Raw genomic sequence first — 13,862 nt, 5'->3', positions numbered from 1 at the left:
CGCGGGGCGGGGCTGGGCCGGCCCGGCCGCGCGCGGCTCCCGCCTGAGGCAGCGCCGCGCGCCTTTCCTGCCGCGGCGGGCGTTCGCGGTGCTGCTCGCCAGGCGAGGCGGTTGCTTGCGGGAGGTCAGCGTTAGGGGGAGGCGGTGGAAGGGGAAGGGCGGGGGGATGTCTGCGGCGGGCGTCAGGAAAGGGCTGTCGAGGGGCCGGGGGCGGTCAGCGCCGCTCAGCCGTACCCCTCGCGGGCCCTGCGGAGAGCGGGGAGCAGCCCCTGGGCGAGAGCTGGGGCCGGGGGCGGTCAGCGCCGCTCAGCCGTACCCCTCGCGGGCCCTGCGGAGAGCGGGGAGCAGCCCCTGGGCGAGAGCTGGGGCCGGGGCCGGACTGGCGCTGCGGGGCTGAGGCGGCCCTGGCTGGGGAGGCGAGGGCTGAGGCAGCCGCGGGCTGCCTAGTACGGAACCTGGGGAGGGCTGCGGCGCAGCCTGCGGGCCGGGAGCGTGTGGGGATGAGGAGGTGGGTGCCTGGGGGCTGGCTCCGTAGCCGGTTACTGGTGAGGGGAGTCCAGCAGGTTCACTTTGGTCCTAGGAAGGCAAATGACTGGCCTCAACACCGAGGCTGTTTCCTGGTTTTTGTACATATATATTTTATATATATATATAAAAATACATATATAGTTACAGTTATGTATAAAAATGCGGCGGTCAAGTTGCCAGCAGCCTCGGCTCAACTGCTTTGGTTGTGTTGGACCCGCTGCCCGTTAGACTTGCTAGTGGGCCCTGGGCTGCAGCAGCCGCCTGGGGGGGTGGCGGCTCTAGAAAGCCATGTGCGCGAAGGACCACGTTCCTTCACTTAAGTGAATCCCGTGGAGTTCATTCTTCACTAGGGCCTTATTTTTAGGTTTAGCGGGGATATTTCTTGTTAAATATTTTTGTGTGCTAAAACGTAGTTTGTAATAAAAGGTGGGAGAGTTGAAAATGCACTAAGGGTTATGTTAAATTATGTTAGATTACTTATAAAATGCAGGCACTAATAACAAGGTTTAGCTCACAGTAAGTGTAAAGCTAAGGTCTAGCAGAACCTTTCCTCTTGCACACACAGTAATTATTCAAATATTTCCTGCTCGTTGTTACATTATAGAAATTGTATTGAGCCATACATACATAAATCTAGATATAAAATCATCTGAATTGTAAGGTAAAACAAATGGTAGATGACAGACAAGAAAGCAGGCACACGAGCAAGAAATTATTTATTTTTCTGCACTTGCCAGTAAAGCCAAGGAAGATTAAATATGTTGCAGTTGTGTAAACTGGTGTGCTGGATAGAGAGTGACAAATCATGAAACTTGCTTTTTTATGGTTGTGTGTGATTTATAATTGTTTATAAAAAGGTTATTTAGATCATTATATGTGGAGGGAGCAACTAGTGCCTAATTTCACTAATTCCTATGTTTTTGTCATTCGCTGAATAGAACTGGGATGAGGTCTACCCGTGCTTAATTGTGAATAGAACGCCACTGAAAACAGCAAACTCTGTAATTTGATATGTTACAAACTGCTTCAGAAAATAAGACTTAACTTTTTTATTTTAGCATTAGCAAAATATTATGGATAAGAACTTTCAAGAAGAACAGTTTACAGGAATTATTAAATTTACACCTCCTTTGTACAAACAACGCTACCAGTTCATTAAAGATTTAGTGGGGAAATACAAACCTAAGAAGGTTGGTATGTTTTGTCTTTTTACGTTATAAATTTGAAAAAAAAAGTTAACATTAGGTATCTCAGGAAGACAGGAAATGCCTGGATAACCTGCTGACCTATTTACTAAACAACAGTACTGGAGGAGCTATTGTTAAAACTGAATTGCCTTAGCAGACCTTGATGGTCATGTTTTGTTTTTCAGGGGTGCATATAATTAATGTTAATTGATGGGAAGAGGGGAAAATCTAAACAAGAAAAATGCCTTAGCCTGTTTTGGAGACTAGGTGGCATTCTGGTTTTAATTTAATGCTGAGGATTTTGGTTCAAGCTGCTTTCATCATAGTTGGGTTTTGCTTTCTAGAGCTGTTAGTTCCGTATATGGTATCAGGTTTACCTCATCATTCACATGGATGTTCTCAGATGAGAAGTGACGTTAAGAGTGTGGGATTATGTGAGGCTAACTCTCCTCCTCTTTCTTAAGGTCTTGTCACCCCCTCCTGTTCCCCGCCCCCCCTCTTCCCCCCCCCTCCATATACCAGGGCTCTTGTTTTGATAGTCATCTTGAAAAGTTAAATTATTTAAGTAATATTGTGTAGTGTTTGTTCTTTTCTCAAATGTCCTCTCTCCCAGCACCTCCTTCCAAAATGTAGGAAGGTGAGAAGTGCCTCTGTCTTCAGTGTTCAACTCTGAAACTGATGTTAATGTCTTATGGAGCATCGAAGAAACTGATGAGAAATGCACCTGCAGTGCACTCACATAATCATACTTCTAGTAGCTAATAAAAATCTAATCCAGTCTATGAGGTCATGGCACTATAATCTACTTTTAAATAGAATGTATTCAGGAGTCTTGCATCTGTATTTAAAGGTTTGAATTTTCTGATTTAGGATGTGAAATGGGCAGGGTGTAAACTTTCTGTTTACGCACAGGGTAGAGGTAAGCTGAATAGAAACAACTTAGAATTTTCACACTGAGTACTGAGCAGTGTGCTTCAACCTTGACTTAGCCTGAGAAAGAAAAGTGGGGTTTGATTTGTGTACTCAACTACCTCTTAAGCTTACAGGAAAGAATATCTATTATATATTTGACTTTGTAGTCTGAATATCCCCAGCCTTCCCCACTTAAACATTAGACTGAGCCTGTAAACTTGTTTTATGCAGATCCTTTGCTGTTAGCTTGGCTGCTGGTGAGCCTATTCTCAGTGTTTTGGATGGAGAGCAGGCCAGTGAAAAGCAGTGGTGAATGTGAAAATTGCTACAGCTTTAATACTTAAAAATCATACCTTACAGTTATTTGAGGGAATGTGCCTTCATGTGGAAGATGTTCTCCAGAGTCAGTGGGATGCTCTACATGTACTTGTTTATAGCTGTAATAACAAAAGGTTAATCCATTTAAAACATCTTGTAGGATCTTCGTATACATTTTTAAAAAGAATTTTCAAATCCATGTCTATCCTGTGTGCAACTGTAAATTTTAGTTATGATTGTGAAATGCTTTATTTTCTCATTAAAATGTTATTTTGACATAAATATGGAATTTTTATTTTATGAAAGTCTCTGAAATTAATTGGAAATATGCAGCATTTACACATTGTTTAATATCTAATTTACAGGTGGCAGATTTAGGATGTGCCGACTGTACGCTTCTCTGGATGCTGAAATTCTGCAGTTGCATTGAAGTGTTAGCTGGGCTAGATATCTGTGCAAGTGTAATGAAAGAGAAAATGTAAGCTCTTGCATTGTGTTAATCTAAGGTTTGTATTTGGCTTGATCTAGTGGCATGCTACATCATTTCTTCTCAAGAAGTTCAAAATGAAGGTAAATGCAGAAATACCAGCTCGGCAAATGAAGAGCTGTCCATTGTTGTTACTTAGTTATGTTGCACCTGTGTTTGTGGACTACTGGGCTGTAGATGCCCATAACATCACCTCACGTAGCAAAGGTGCAAGTCATGGAATGGCCATGAAGGTGTGTGCATCTGAAAAATACACTGTAAAGGTACTAACACATTGTATTAGTAGTATCTGTTTATGCTTATACATGACATTACTGTGGTATGCAAATCTGATCTTTTTGAAATGTGCATGTAACTCTCTTTTAGTCACCGTGGTGGGGACTTCGTTCTTGTTAATCTTTTTGAAATGGGAAGATTAGCTCAATGTTTTGTGTCAGCTTGGAAGGCTCTAAAATTTGAAGTTTATGTGATCTTTGAAGCATGGGTCAGACTGGTGAGAAACACCAAAGTTTCTCTCTTGGAAGCTGATTAATAAGGTTTCAATGAATATGTAGGATCTAGAGGCTGACATTATCACTTGCTCTTTCTCAAGAATGAATAAAAGTAGCCTTTTATTATATTTAATGTTTGTTGTGTGTTTTGTCTGATGCAGTATTTCAGAATGAAATTTGCACATATATTTTAGTCTCAGTCTATTTTATTTGGAAAAAAAAGGTTAATATGCTTGCCTAATAGCTTCCCCAAAAACCCTGTAAAGCGTGTCTGAGCCAGACTTACTCTGTGTGTTGAGTTGAGCTGCTATCAGAGTTTACAAGTGGCTTGAAAGTATAGCGGAAATTTTTGTAAACATGAAGGACAACTGCTGGATTAACTCCTCTGCTCTTCCTGTCCTGTTGTAGACAGTCATAAAAAGTGTTTGTATTAGAAATTCTTTTTTTTTAATCCCTGTAAAATAGTTAACGTTTTTGAGATTTACAAGGTATTTATGTAGGGTGTTAGCTAGTTCAGTTACATGCACAATTTGTCTTGCCATAATGTCCTTTTTATGACATCGTGTTTTTAATACTTTTGTAGGCATAGGTTGTCTCCTCTTCCTGGTGATTATTTGCAACCGGCTGAAAGATCCCTAACTGTTACCTTGCATCATGGTTCGGTTGCCCATAAAGATCCTTGCATGCTTGGTTTTGACTTGGTAACGTGTATTGAACTGTGAGTATTAGGCCAACATACTACATTTTTCTGAGTTCATTAGGGTTCAGTTTGGAATTTTGTCCATACCCTAAACAGACTTGATCAAACCTTTGAAGCAGAAGAGTAGCAGAATGGGGCATCTTCTAATTTGTGCTTAAATTAACCATATGAAGAAATTCAAGTGGTGCTAGCTTATGGTGGAAAAAGGATATTGTTGAAAAAGTACAAAATGCAAGAGGAAATTTTCTCAGACAATAATCTCTAAGCTGCCACTCAGCCATGCTGCCAATGCTAATATTGCAGAGCTAGGCTTAAAATTTAAAATTGCAAGGTACAGATACGGGTTTGGGGTTTTTTTTGACTGGTTGTTAAGGAGATTGAAATATAGTAGGGTGTTTTTAAAGACATACATAACTTATCCTTTACAGAATAGAGCACCTGGAACAATCAGAACTAAAGAAGTTTCCTGAAGTGGTGTTTGGTTTCATGGCTCCAAGCATAGTTGTGATCAGTACTCCAAATTCTGAATTTAATCCTTTGCTTCCAGGAGTGACATTATTCAGGCATCCAGACCACAAATTTGAATGGAACCGAGTGCAATTTCAAAGCTGGTGAGTTTACTGAACTTGTATGCAGGCAGCTCTGAGTGTTCAGTAATGTGAGAAAGGAATAGCTATACATTTTCAGAATGGTTTGTGTATGTGGTTTGGTGTCAGTGGAGTTTCACACCTACTGATTTGGTGAAACATTTCTTTGCTGTTATAAATAGTTAAGCATGCTGTGTGGGTTTTGCATTTTATGATGATTGTTAAGTTGGCTTGCTTTTTTTTTTCCCCTGCAAAAAATATTTAAAACTTTTACTTTCCTTTTTATGTATCTTTATTACAATTAATGCCTTTGAAATGTAAGGTATTAATTAACCTGTTCACATAATAATACCCTGTTACAGAAATGCTTCATAAAAACCCAAGAAATGTGCTCACTATGTATGATGTGTAATCAAAGCACTGAATTAGTCCAGACCTTTCTGTAAAAGTATGCAAGCAGATTTATCAAATAATCACAGTAGCAGAGCATGTTGAATAAAGTTAAGGCTAGTTTAGTGGATCATGGCACAATGAAAGATTTTATGCAGCGTGTGTACATGACAGAGGGTTGCATGAGATGTATCTTACTCTAATATCAGTAGATGGAATAAAACCAAAATAAAGAGGGAGTCGGATATATATATCCTGTGATAACATTCAACTGCTAGGCAGTTGTGGAAGAAAATATCTGGTACAGTAAAGGATGCCATACCTCAATAGCCAACTTTTGGTCAGAAATTGTATCTTGGAAAATTTGCCCCTTAAGTTAAGTTGTTCCTGCCATAGACTTTAAAGTATGCAGTGACTTTTGAGTATATAGTTTTGCAAAGCGTGAAGCATATATTTTTCCCTAAATAATGTTACTAACACCTACCTGTGTTATTAGCTAAAGGATGAATACCTTAGAGACCATTTATATGACTTGAAGTAAATTTGGATTCTGCTTTTGGATATAGGTGAATTAAAAATACTGATATCACTGAAAGGGTGATATTTTTTGAGCTGCAAACATGAGAAAGTCGTTATGTTTGTGTTGTGAAATATAAATATTGCAATATTCTCTAAAGTACCTGAGATATTAATTTAGTTTACTACTTTTTCATGGAGAATGATGCAGGTCGGTAGTGCCATTTTTTCAGGTTTTTCACACTGGCTGATATACAGTACTACAAGATTGGTTTTCATTTAGATGTCCTGTACATTGTGGTAACCTTGATTAGGTAGACTTTACTCTTTATACATTTATAACAAACCTAATTTTTTTTTTCTATAAACGGATCTCTTGTGATTTTGGGGTGTGTATGTTTTTTATGCGTTCTTAAATAATTTTGTTCTCTAAAATTGGTAGTTTTTAGCTCACTTTCAATGCATTTAAGACAGTGAGTAAGCAACTGTGAACATGCATATTCTATGCAGATATTTTAGAAATAACAGTAATGTTTGGTTGCCTAAATTACTGATTATTAAATGATTCAGACTATGGTAGGCATATTATTACAGCTCTGATTCACCAAGTTTTGACAAGTGCTTATCTTCAGGCATGTGAGTATTATTAGAGAAATTATGTTCAAGCATTCACAGGCTCAGAGTCTTGCCTCTGTTAGAGAATGCATCTTTATCACATTAAAAGATGAGTATTTAGTATGATTGGAATAATTTGTCTTTCTTAGGGCTCTAGAGACTGCTAGACACTATGATTACTCGGTGGAATTTACTGGCGTAGGGCAGCCACCAACAGGAATGGAGAATGTTGGGTTTTGTACCCAAATAGGTGTGTTTATTAGAAAATATCCTCAAACCAGTGAATCTGCTCAGTCTGAAAAACCCACTGAAGCAGTTTACAAAATGGTAAGTATTATTTTCTTCCTTTAGGGGGATGAATAAAGAGTAAAATTTTCTATGACCTGCCTGTGAAGGTGTTCTTACTGTGGTCTACTATTGCTATCCAGTCTTAGCTCTGATCAAAAGAGTCGAAGTCCATGATTTGTGTTTCTAATTGTATAAAGGCCTTTAACTTTTAGATTATTTGCTAAATAGCAGTACGATAATCATTCTTATTTTAACATACTGTTATTCTTAGAATGAAAATTCTCCTTTTCACCAGGTATACTGTGACACTATTTTGATAATTGTTCCTCTAATCATTCATTCTTTCATCATGTGGTTGTTGGCACTGACACTGACTTTTCAGATACTGAAAAAATAAAAAGCATAAAAAAGCGTTTCTAACAGAGTGTGTGTTTTGAAGAACTGCAGTGTCTTGTAAAATATATTATCAGAAGGAAGGCATTTCCCAGAAATTGGGTTGACAGGACCTGTTTTGTGTGGTTTGCCTTACTCAGTAGCATTTGATGTTACACCCTAATCTCGGTGTTTTCAGGTAGCTAGTTCTGGTTTTTGCAGAGGCATGGGATCTTCCCAAGTACCCCGTTCTCTGGTGGTGCACATCAAACCTTTTTATTTTTTAGCACTCACTGGCTTTCACTTTAGATAATCAGATAATATTTTTGTAAAGTACTCTGCTGTGTGTTGCAGTGTGTCACGCTGACAAAGCCTAATGCATGTAAGTGCCATGTGGTATAAATCAAAGGACATTTTTTTTCAGAGATAACATGAAGTAGTAATGCAAAAAGAAATATATTCCTTTTTTTTTAATCTCATGAGGCCTTAAGTTATTTGTTTCAGTGAACATACTCTAATATTTCACTTCTTTGTTGAAAGATATATGTGTATCTTCAAGTGACTTGTGACCTGAAGTGAAATGTGAAGTGACATTATGGGAATGTCTTTCGTAGTTTCCAAGCTATAAAGACATTTCAGCTGTCCATCTGCTGCCCTTACTAGAATTGTGAAGTGCTCTTTAACGCTCAACAAACTTGGAAATATGTCTAGGTGACTAACATGTACTAGAAATTGCTTTCACTATCTTCTGTTACAGGGTCATTATGGAGGGAGTTTTGACATCAGTATCCTTTGAGTTTAAACTAGAGTGTTATATCTCATGTGTTTCTTATCAAACCTGGACTATCAAATTACTTTTTATTTTATTATGTAACTAATTTATGGGAATAAATCAACATTTCAAGATGTAATCAGAAAGTAAAAAGAAATAGTTATAGACTGTGGAACTTGAGTAGTAGTGTGTTGGTATAAAGCACTTCCTAATAAACTAGTGGGTCTGAGATTGCCTGCCTAGTTTCCTTAATTGTCTTGGAGTATAGCTCAGTGTAGAACACATTACAAGTTCACAGATTTTGATGTCACAATTTATTGTTTAGCCTTCTCTGCATCTGTGAGAGCACATTTCATGTTTTACTCTGAAAACAGAATGAAAGACATAGCTACAGTCCTGGTTTCCAGATGACAGTTCAGAAGTAGTTTAGAATCTACGTAGCTGTGGAACTGTCACCAGAGCCGCATGATGAGCCTCATGATGAGTAATGTGGAAAGTAAGAGAATGATTAAAAAGAATTGAAGAATTGCAGGACTTCAACTTGCCTGATCTACAAGTATAGCTTGCAGATATAAGCCTGATTTTTTTGAAGTTCCGTTAACTTATCTAATTGCCACTGTAGTTGTAGTACATAAAATCAAGTCATATTGTCTAGTTTTTCTGTTATCTGAAAATGTTTAAAGTAATAAGCAAAACAGGATTGAATCAAAAATTATGTTCACATTTTAGAAGTTCTTTTTGACAAGCGAATGTTAAAATCTGAGCCTATGATAATGATAAACATTATATGTGTTCTTGTATGTTGTAAAGGTCTTCAAAGCAGTGTATCCAAGTCTTAAAGATGAGAAGTACCTGCAGAATGCAGTGGTCAGTGAAGTTATTTTCACAGCACAAATTATTAAGCAAAGTCTGCTGGACTGTTTAATGTCAGAACATGAGGAGTGTAATGATGATCCTACTGAGAGAAAATCCAAACTCCAACCTTCAATGAACTGTTTTTCAGAAGATCTTGGAAAACTGGTTGTTGAAAAAAGCATGGAACCATTTGTCGATGGAAGTGTGGTTTATATACCCCTTACAACAATCTTTTCTTTTCCGAAAGTGAATCGACTTTGTGGTACCTTTGAGAAGTTATGCAAGCTTATTGCTGGCAAGGTAGCACTGAGCAGTGACGGTTCTGCTGTGATGTTCAACACTGGACACGAAAATGAAGAGAATTAGATCACAGATTTCTCATACAAAGTTCAGTTAAAGTAATGAAAGGATCTTTTAGTAGCTGTCAAAATGGTGTGTTTTGTATGCTAACTAGAACCACAAAATCTTTTCTAAACCTTCCAGCATTTATCCATCAGCACCTCTCTCATTTGGTGAAGATGAGTGCTGCTGACAAAGATCGCAGTAACTCGTAGGGTTTTGAAGTAGAGTATTAGGGGCTAAGAGGAAGGAACTAATTCCCGTGAAGAAAAATTTTAAGTATTTCTGTTTGTTTTCTATTACCATATTGTAGCTATCATAACTAGATTCTTTTTGGTAATCTTTTGTTAGCTCCAAGGATGGTTGATGATAACACAGAACTATGTTGTTGTGCTGAATAATATGAGTTAGATGTAGGTTTAGGGCAAGTTTTTTTTCTTAATAGAATAAAATTTATAGATGCCTTTTTCATGACAAGCACATACTCAGCCTTCATGAAAACCAAATATTGTTCCAGATAAATTGGAATATGCCACAAACATTTATAGCTTGGTAAATTCAATACTGGGGAAGAGTGCCATGATGCTGGATGTAAGGTGGTGGTGGTGGGGGAAGGTAGATTTAGCCCTATTGTTTTATCCAGTTTCTTGATAACTGCGGCTTGGGAAATAACTTGCGTCCTGTAAATTTCCAGAAGCTGCATTTAATTAACTTGAAACTGGTATCTTTGACTATTCTGTTTTTGAAAAAATAAAAAATAAAAAAAATCTGTCATTGTGAATGTCAAACTGGCCTCGGTGTATCTGAAAAAAAATTTCTGTGTTTTCACATGCAGCTGTTCTCCAAAAAGTCTTGATGACACACTCAGCAGAAATGAAAAGCAGAGGTGTAATAGATAGGAGAGCTTACTGGCTTGGCCGGGATGACTTTTTCTTAAGTAGAGCTGAATTTTAGGTGTAAATGCACAGTAAGCAAATGTTAGACAAAGGACTTATGAAGGCAGAAATTTTGAAGGATGCACAGGATTGGCTTGTTCATATAGGATTAATGAAGCAACACACTGCAGTTCTTCTTAAGTTTCTTTGGATACCTGAATTTTCTTAACCAAAATTTTAATATCTCAACTGAGTATTTCTTACGAGAAGAGATGGTTAATTAAAAGGCCTCATTCTGTATATGTTTCACAATGTCAGTGGCAGCTTTGAATGAGCTAGTATTACCAGAACTGACTTTGTGCTTGTGAAACATGAATGTTTCACAACTTTCTGAAAATAAAAAATTCTGTGTAAGGGCTGACTGTTTCTTAAAGATGTCTGCATTCTACCTTCTAAATTTTTGGAATTCACTTGAAATGATTAAGGTGAAAGGTCAGACATAAAGGGAAAAGGCAGCTGTAATTCTCTGAATTGAGAAATGCTACAGAATCTATAACAGGTTCAGTTTCAGGGAAAGAAGAATGATCTGCAGTGCTCTGCCATACTGAATGATTAAAAAATTCTTACTTAATAAGCTTTGTCTTTTGTGGGAGATTTTTTCTCCTGCAACAAATAGACATGGATTATTAAAAATAATTTATCACAATATTTATAATTAATTTTAAGAATTAATTTTATTAAAATTAATCTTTAATACAATATTTAGACTGGTTTCACTTTTTTGACATTATGATATGAACTTGCCGTAGTTGATATGTTAAAATATATGTAAAATTCAAAATGGGTAAAGATTCTTTGGACACTAATAAGCATAGCTGTTTGAGAATAGCATTGGTTTGTTATTAGAAAATATCTCTGCAGTTCACTATATGGTTTGCTATGGTTAGAAGATTTTTGGACCACAGAACTTCTTCCTGTGTCCTTTCTTTTTGAAACATTGTCTCTTTAGTATACTTTATAGCATCACTTTTAAATGAGGAAAGGGGAAGAGAAGGAGGACCTGTCAGATTTGGAATAATATTTGCCTTGAATTTTGTATTCAGGTAACATCTAATTACAGGAATGTCTTGTGAACAGACAAGATTGTATACAAATACCTGCTTGTTTTTCCTCAAAACATTATATCTTTAAGGCTTTGTAGTTATATTTGGAAAATGGTTTATGTGAATATTTGGTGGACTGACGTGAAGGGGCCTAAACCATAATCCAATTTTTAAAGGGTTCGTGGATCCTCTTCCCCTTCTTTATAACAGGGTTTAGTTTTTAATGATAGCTAGGGCCAATATCAATCCTTACTTTCATGCTTATGCCTTTCCTGGGGAAAATCTAAAGTCAAGCCCCAGATGTTTGGCCCTGTCAGTTCGCAGTGTTCCTTAGTATATGTATGTGTACTGAAACTGAAGAAGCTATTACGTATCATATACAGAAGTGCTATTTAGAATATATACATTTTAATTGAGACTGCTAGCTTTTACTAAAACAAGGTACGCTATTTTGTGTGCCAGCTTTCCAGGTTTCCACTGGCTTAAATAAATTTTAATCAAGATTTTCTTTAAAGTACTGAATTAACTGTCTTTTCAGGAGCAGTCAAACCCTCTCACAGGATTCACTGCGCACAGCTCTTCATTATCAGGTTGGTCTTTTGATTAAACTATTATGCCTATTTGTGAATAAACACAATATTTATTGTGTCCTATTTAAACTTGCAGTTTGACCAAGGTGAATTCTGATGTCTCAAATGCTGAAAGGATGTTTATGAAGATAAAATGTTTTAGACTCATGACTAAATCAGATTTTATCACTGACCAGGAGATGGCACACACATCTCAAAACAGATCAACCTTATGTTGTTCAAAACTAAAATCCAAATAAAGTAGATTAAAAAAACAAAAAAATCCCACCACAAAACAAAAAAAACAGTGCAGTATCCTGAATGTAAGGGAAATAACTTGATAGCTATTGAGCAAGTTAGTAGGGATTGGTTATGGTCAGAATAGCTGAACAGAATGTTTCTGATCGGTGTTTTAAAATAATAATAACAAAGTGAGGAAGTAGTATAAATAAAATCTAAAAATATCCTCTCACTTACTTTAATAAATAAAAACCAACTGCCTAATTGTGAGAGCTGTAGGAGTTAAATTGTCTGTCTCCCCAGAGATTTCTCAAACAAATAGATCTTGCAACTTCTGATGTGTTTCAGTCCTGTCTCCCATGGGTTTCCATGGTATTGGGCTCTATTCCATACTTGTTATCATTATGTTGATAAATGAGGTTTGGATCATTCACTTACAGCTGAGTTATGTGTAACTTTGCCTCAAGAATTACAGAAAGTAATTTTTCCCCATGCTAATATTTGTCTCTATATTGTTGTTTTCCCATGTCAGAAGGTCCACAAAATGCACCTAAGCGTTCAATGACAGCATTTTAAGTTCTGGTACTTCATATCTCTACTTTTTTTTTTTCTGTAGTAGTAAAGGAAAACCTTTTCCTATACCACAATAATGGTTTTACTTCGGTATATTACATATGTGTATGCAACAGTGGTGCATAGCCTTATTTTCATTCACGAGATGTTCTCGTTCCAGATTAAAAAAAAACCATGTCCAAGTGACATGTTTTCCTTACAATGTACATGTCACTAAAACAGTGTGAAAACACAGAAATAGAAAAAAACCTAAGCATTTAAAAAAAAAAAATCCCCTAGTGATTATATTTGCAGCTGTGGTATTCAGTAAGGTGACTAGCATCTATGAATGTTTTATGTATATACATGTATACTTCATATTTCTGAAACTCTTCACTGTGAAGTCCTTAAGTGGAGGATTTGTTTGCTGCTGAGATTTGCCTTTTATTCTATGTGGAAACTGTTGATTCCAGAAGAGAGACAACAACCCACAAAAGAAATTTGAGGATATTGTGCTGAAATTTTTGAAAAATTTTCTTCCTTTTTGGATTGAAATACAGCTGAGACTGGAGTTGGTTATACATGGTACAGTTACTTCTCTTAATCCTTACTATACAATTAATTGATTACTGAACTGATCTGAGTGTCAAATAGTTTGTACTGTAATTAGCTGCAATTTTCACCAATCTAGTTGTTTTTATGTAAGAACAGATGCTTACTGCAGTTCCAAAAAGCTTGGTTATTTTGAAAGCATTGATGAGAAAAGAAATACATACCACAAATAGTTTTGTTAGAAAAATAAGAAGGTAATTTACAAAGTTACACAAGCTGTATGAAAAGTTTAAGTAGTAAGTCTTTACGCTTTAACTGAGGAGGATTAATTTTGTCACTTGCAAGGTGAAGAGGGACTATAGACAGTGCCCTCGCTTTCCCCAAATAATGCTAGTTGTGGAGTCTGCTTAATAATTAACCTACCAATATGCTTCACACTTCAAAATTGATTTTCATTTGCGTAAGACTGACATATTACTTTTCCTCTCCAGGAGACAGATAAATAACTATGTACTAGTAAAGTGCCATTAAATACTTTGTGGACTGGAGATTAAGTTTAAGAAGCTGCAGAGGTAAAGTTTGAAAAGCAGTAGAGAAACTGAAATGGACACAAA

The 13,862-nt window shown here is 37.0% G+C and overlaps 1 protein-coding gene across 3 annotated transcripts; it reads left to right on the top strand.

The window, feature by feature from the left end:
• Positions 1 to 3: 3 nt before the first annotated feature.
• HENMT1 (HEN methyltransferase 1) lies at positions 4 to 13,202 on the top strand. 3 transcript variants are annotated; one of them, XR_012674527.1, is made up of 8 exons: positions 529 to 1,718; positions 3,311 to 3,423; positions 4,507 to 4,641; positions 5,052 to 5,234; positions 6,881 to 7,058; positions 8,974 to 9,416; positions 11,874 to 11,925; positions 13,170 to 13,202. XR_012674527.1 is itself a non-coding variant. In XM_075156501.1 (7 exons), exons 2-7 carry the CDS (start codon positions 1,602 to 1,604, stop codon positions 9,382 to 9,384), a joined length of 1,137 nt encoding a protein of 378 aa, XP_075012602.1. In that variant the 5' UTR covers positions 4 to 124; positions 1,587 to 1,601; the 3' UTR covers positions 9,385 to 10,145. The 3 variants fall into 3 exon arrangements, 2 of the variants coding, with proteins under 2 accessions (XP_075012602.1, XP_075012601.1); XM_075156501.1 differs by lacking the exons at positions 11,874 to 11,925; positions 13,170 to 13,202 and adding an exon at positions 4 to 124 and having other exon boundaries at positions 1,587 to 1,718; positions 8,974 to 10,145; XM_075156500.1 differs by lacking the exons at positions 11,874 to 11,925; positions 13,170 to 13,202 and having other exon boundaries at positions 530 to 1,718; positions 8,974 to 10,145.
• Positions 13,203 to 13,862: the final 660 nt, after the last annotated feature.

This window comes from Calonectris borealis, chromosome 8 (assembly GCF_964195595.1).
Source record: "Calonectris borealis chromosome 8, bCalBor7.hap1.2, whole genome shotgun sequence".
Lineage (NCBI taxonomy): Eukaryota > Metazoa > Chordata > Aves > Procellariiformes > Procellariidae > Calonectris > Calonectris borealis.
This window is presented reverse-complemented; position numbering and strand designations above follow the sequence as displayed.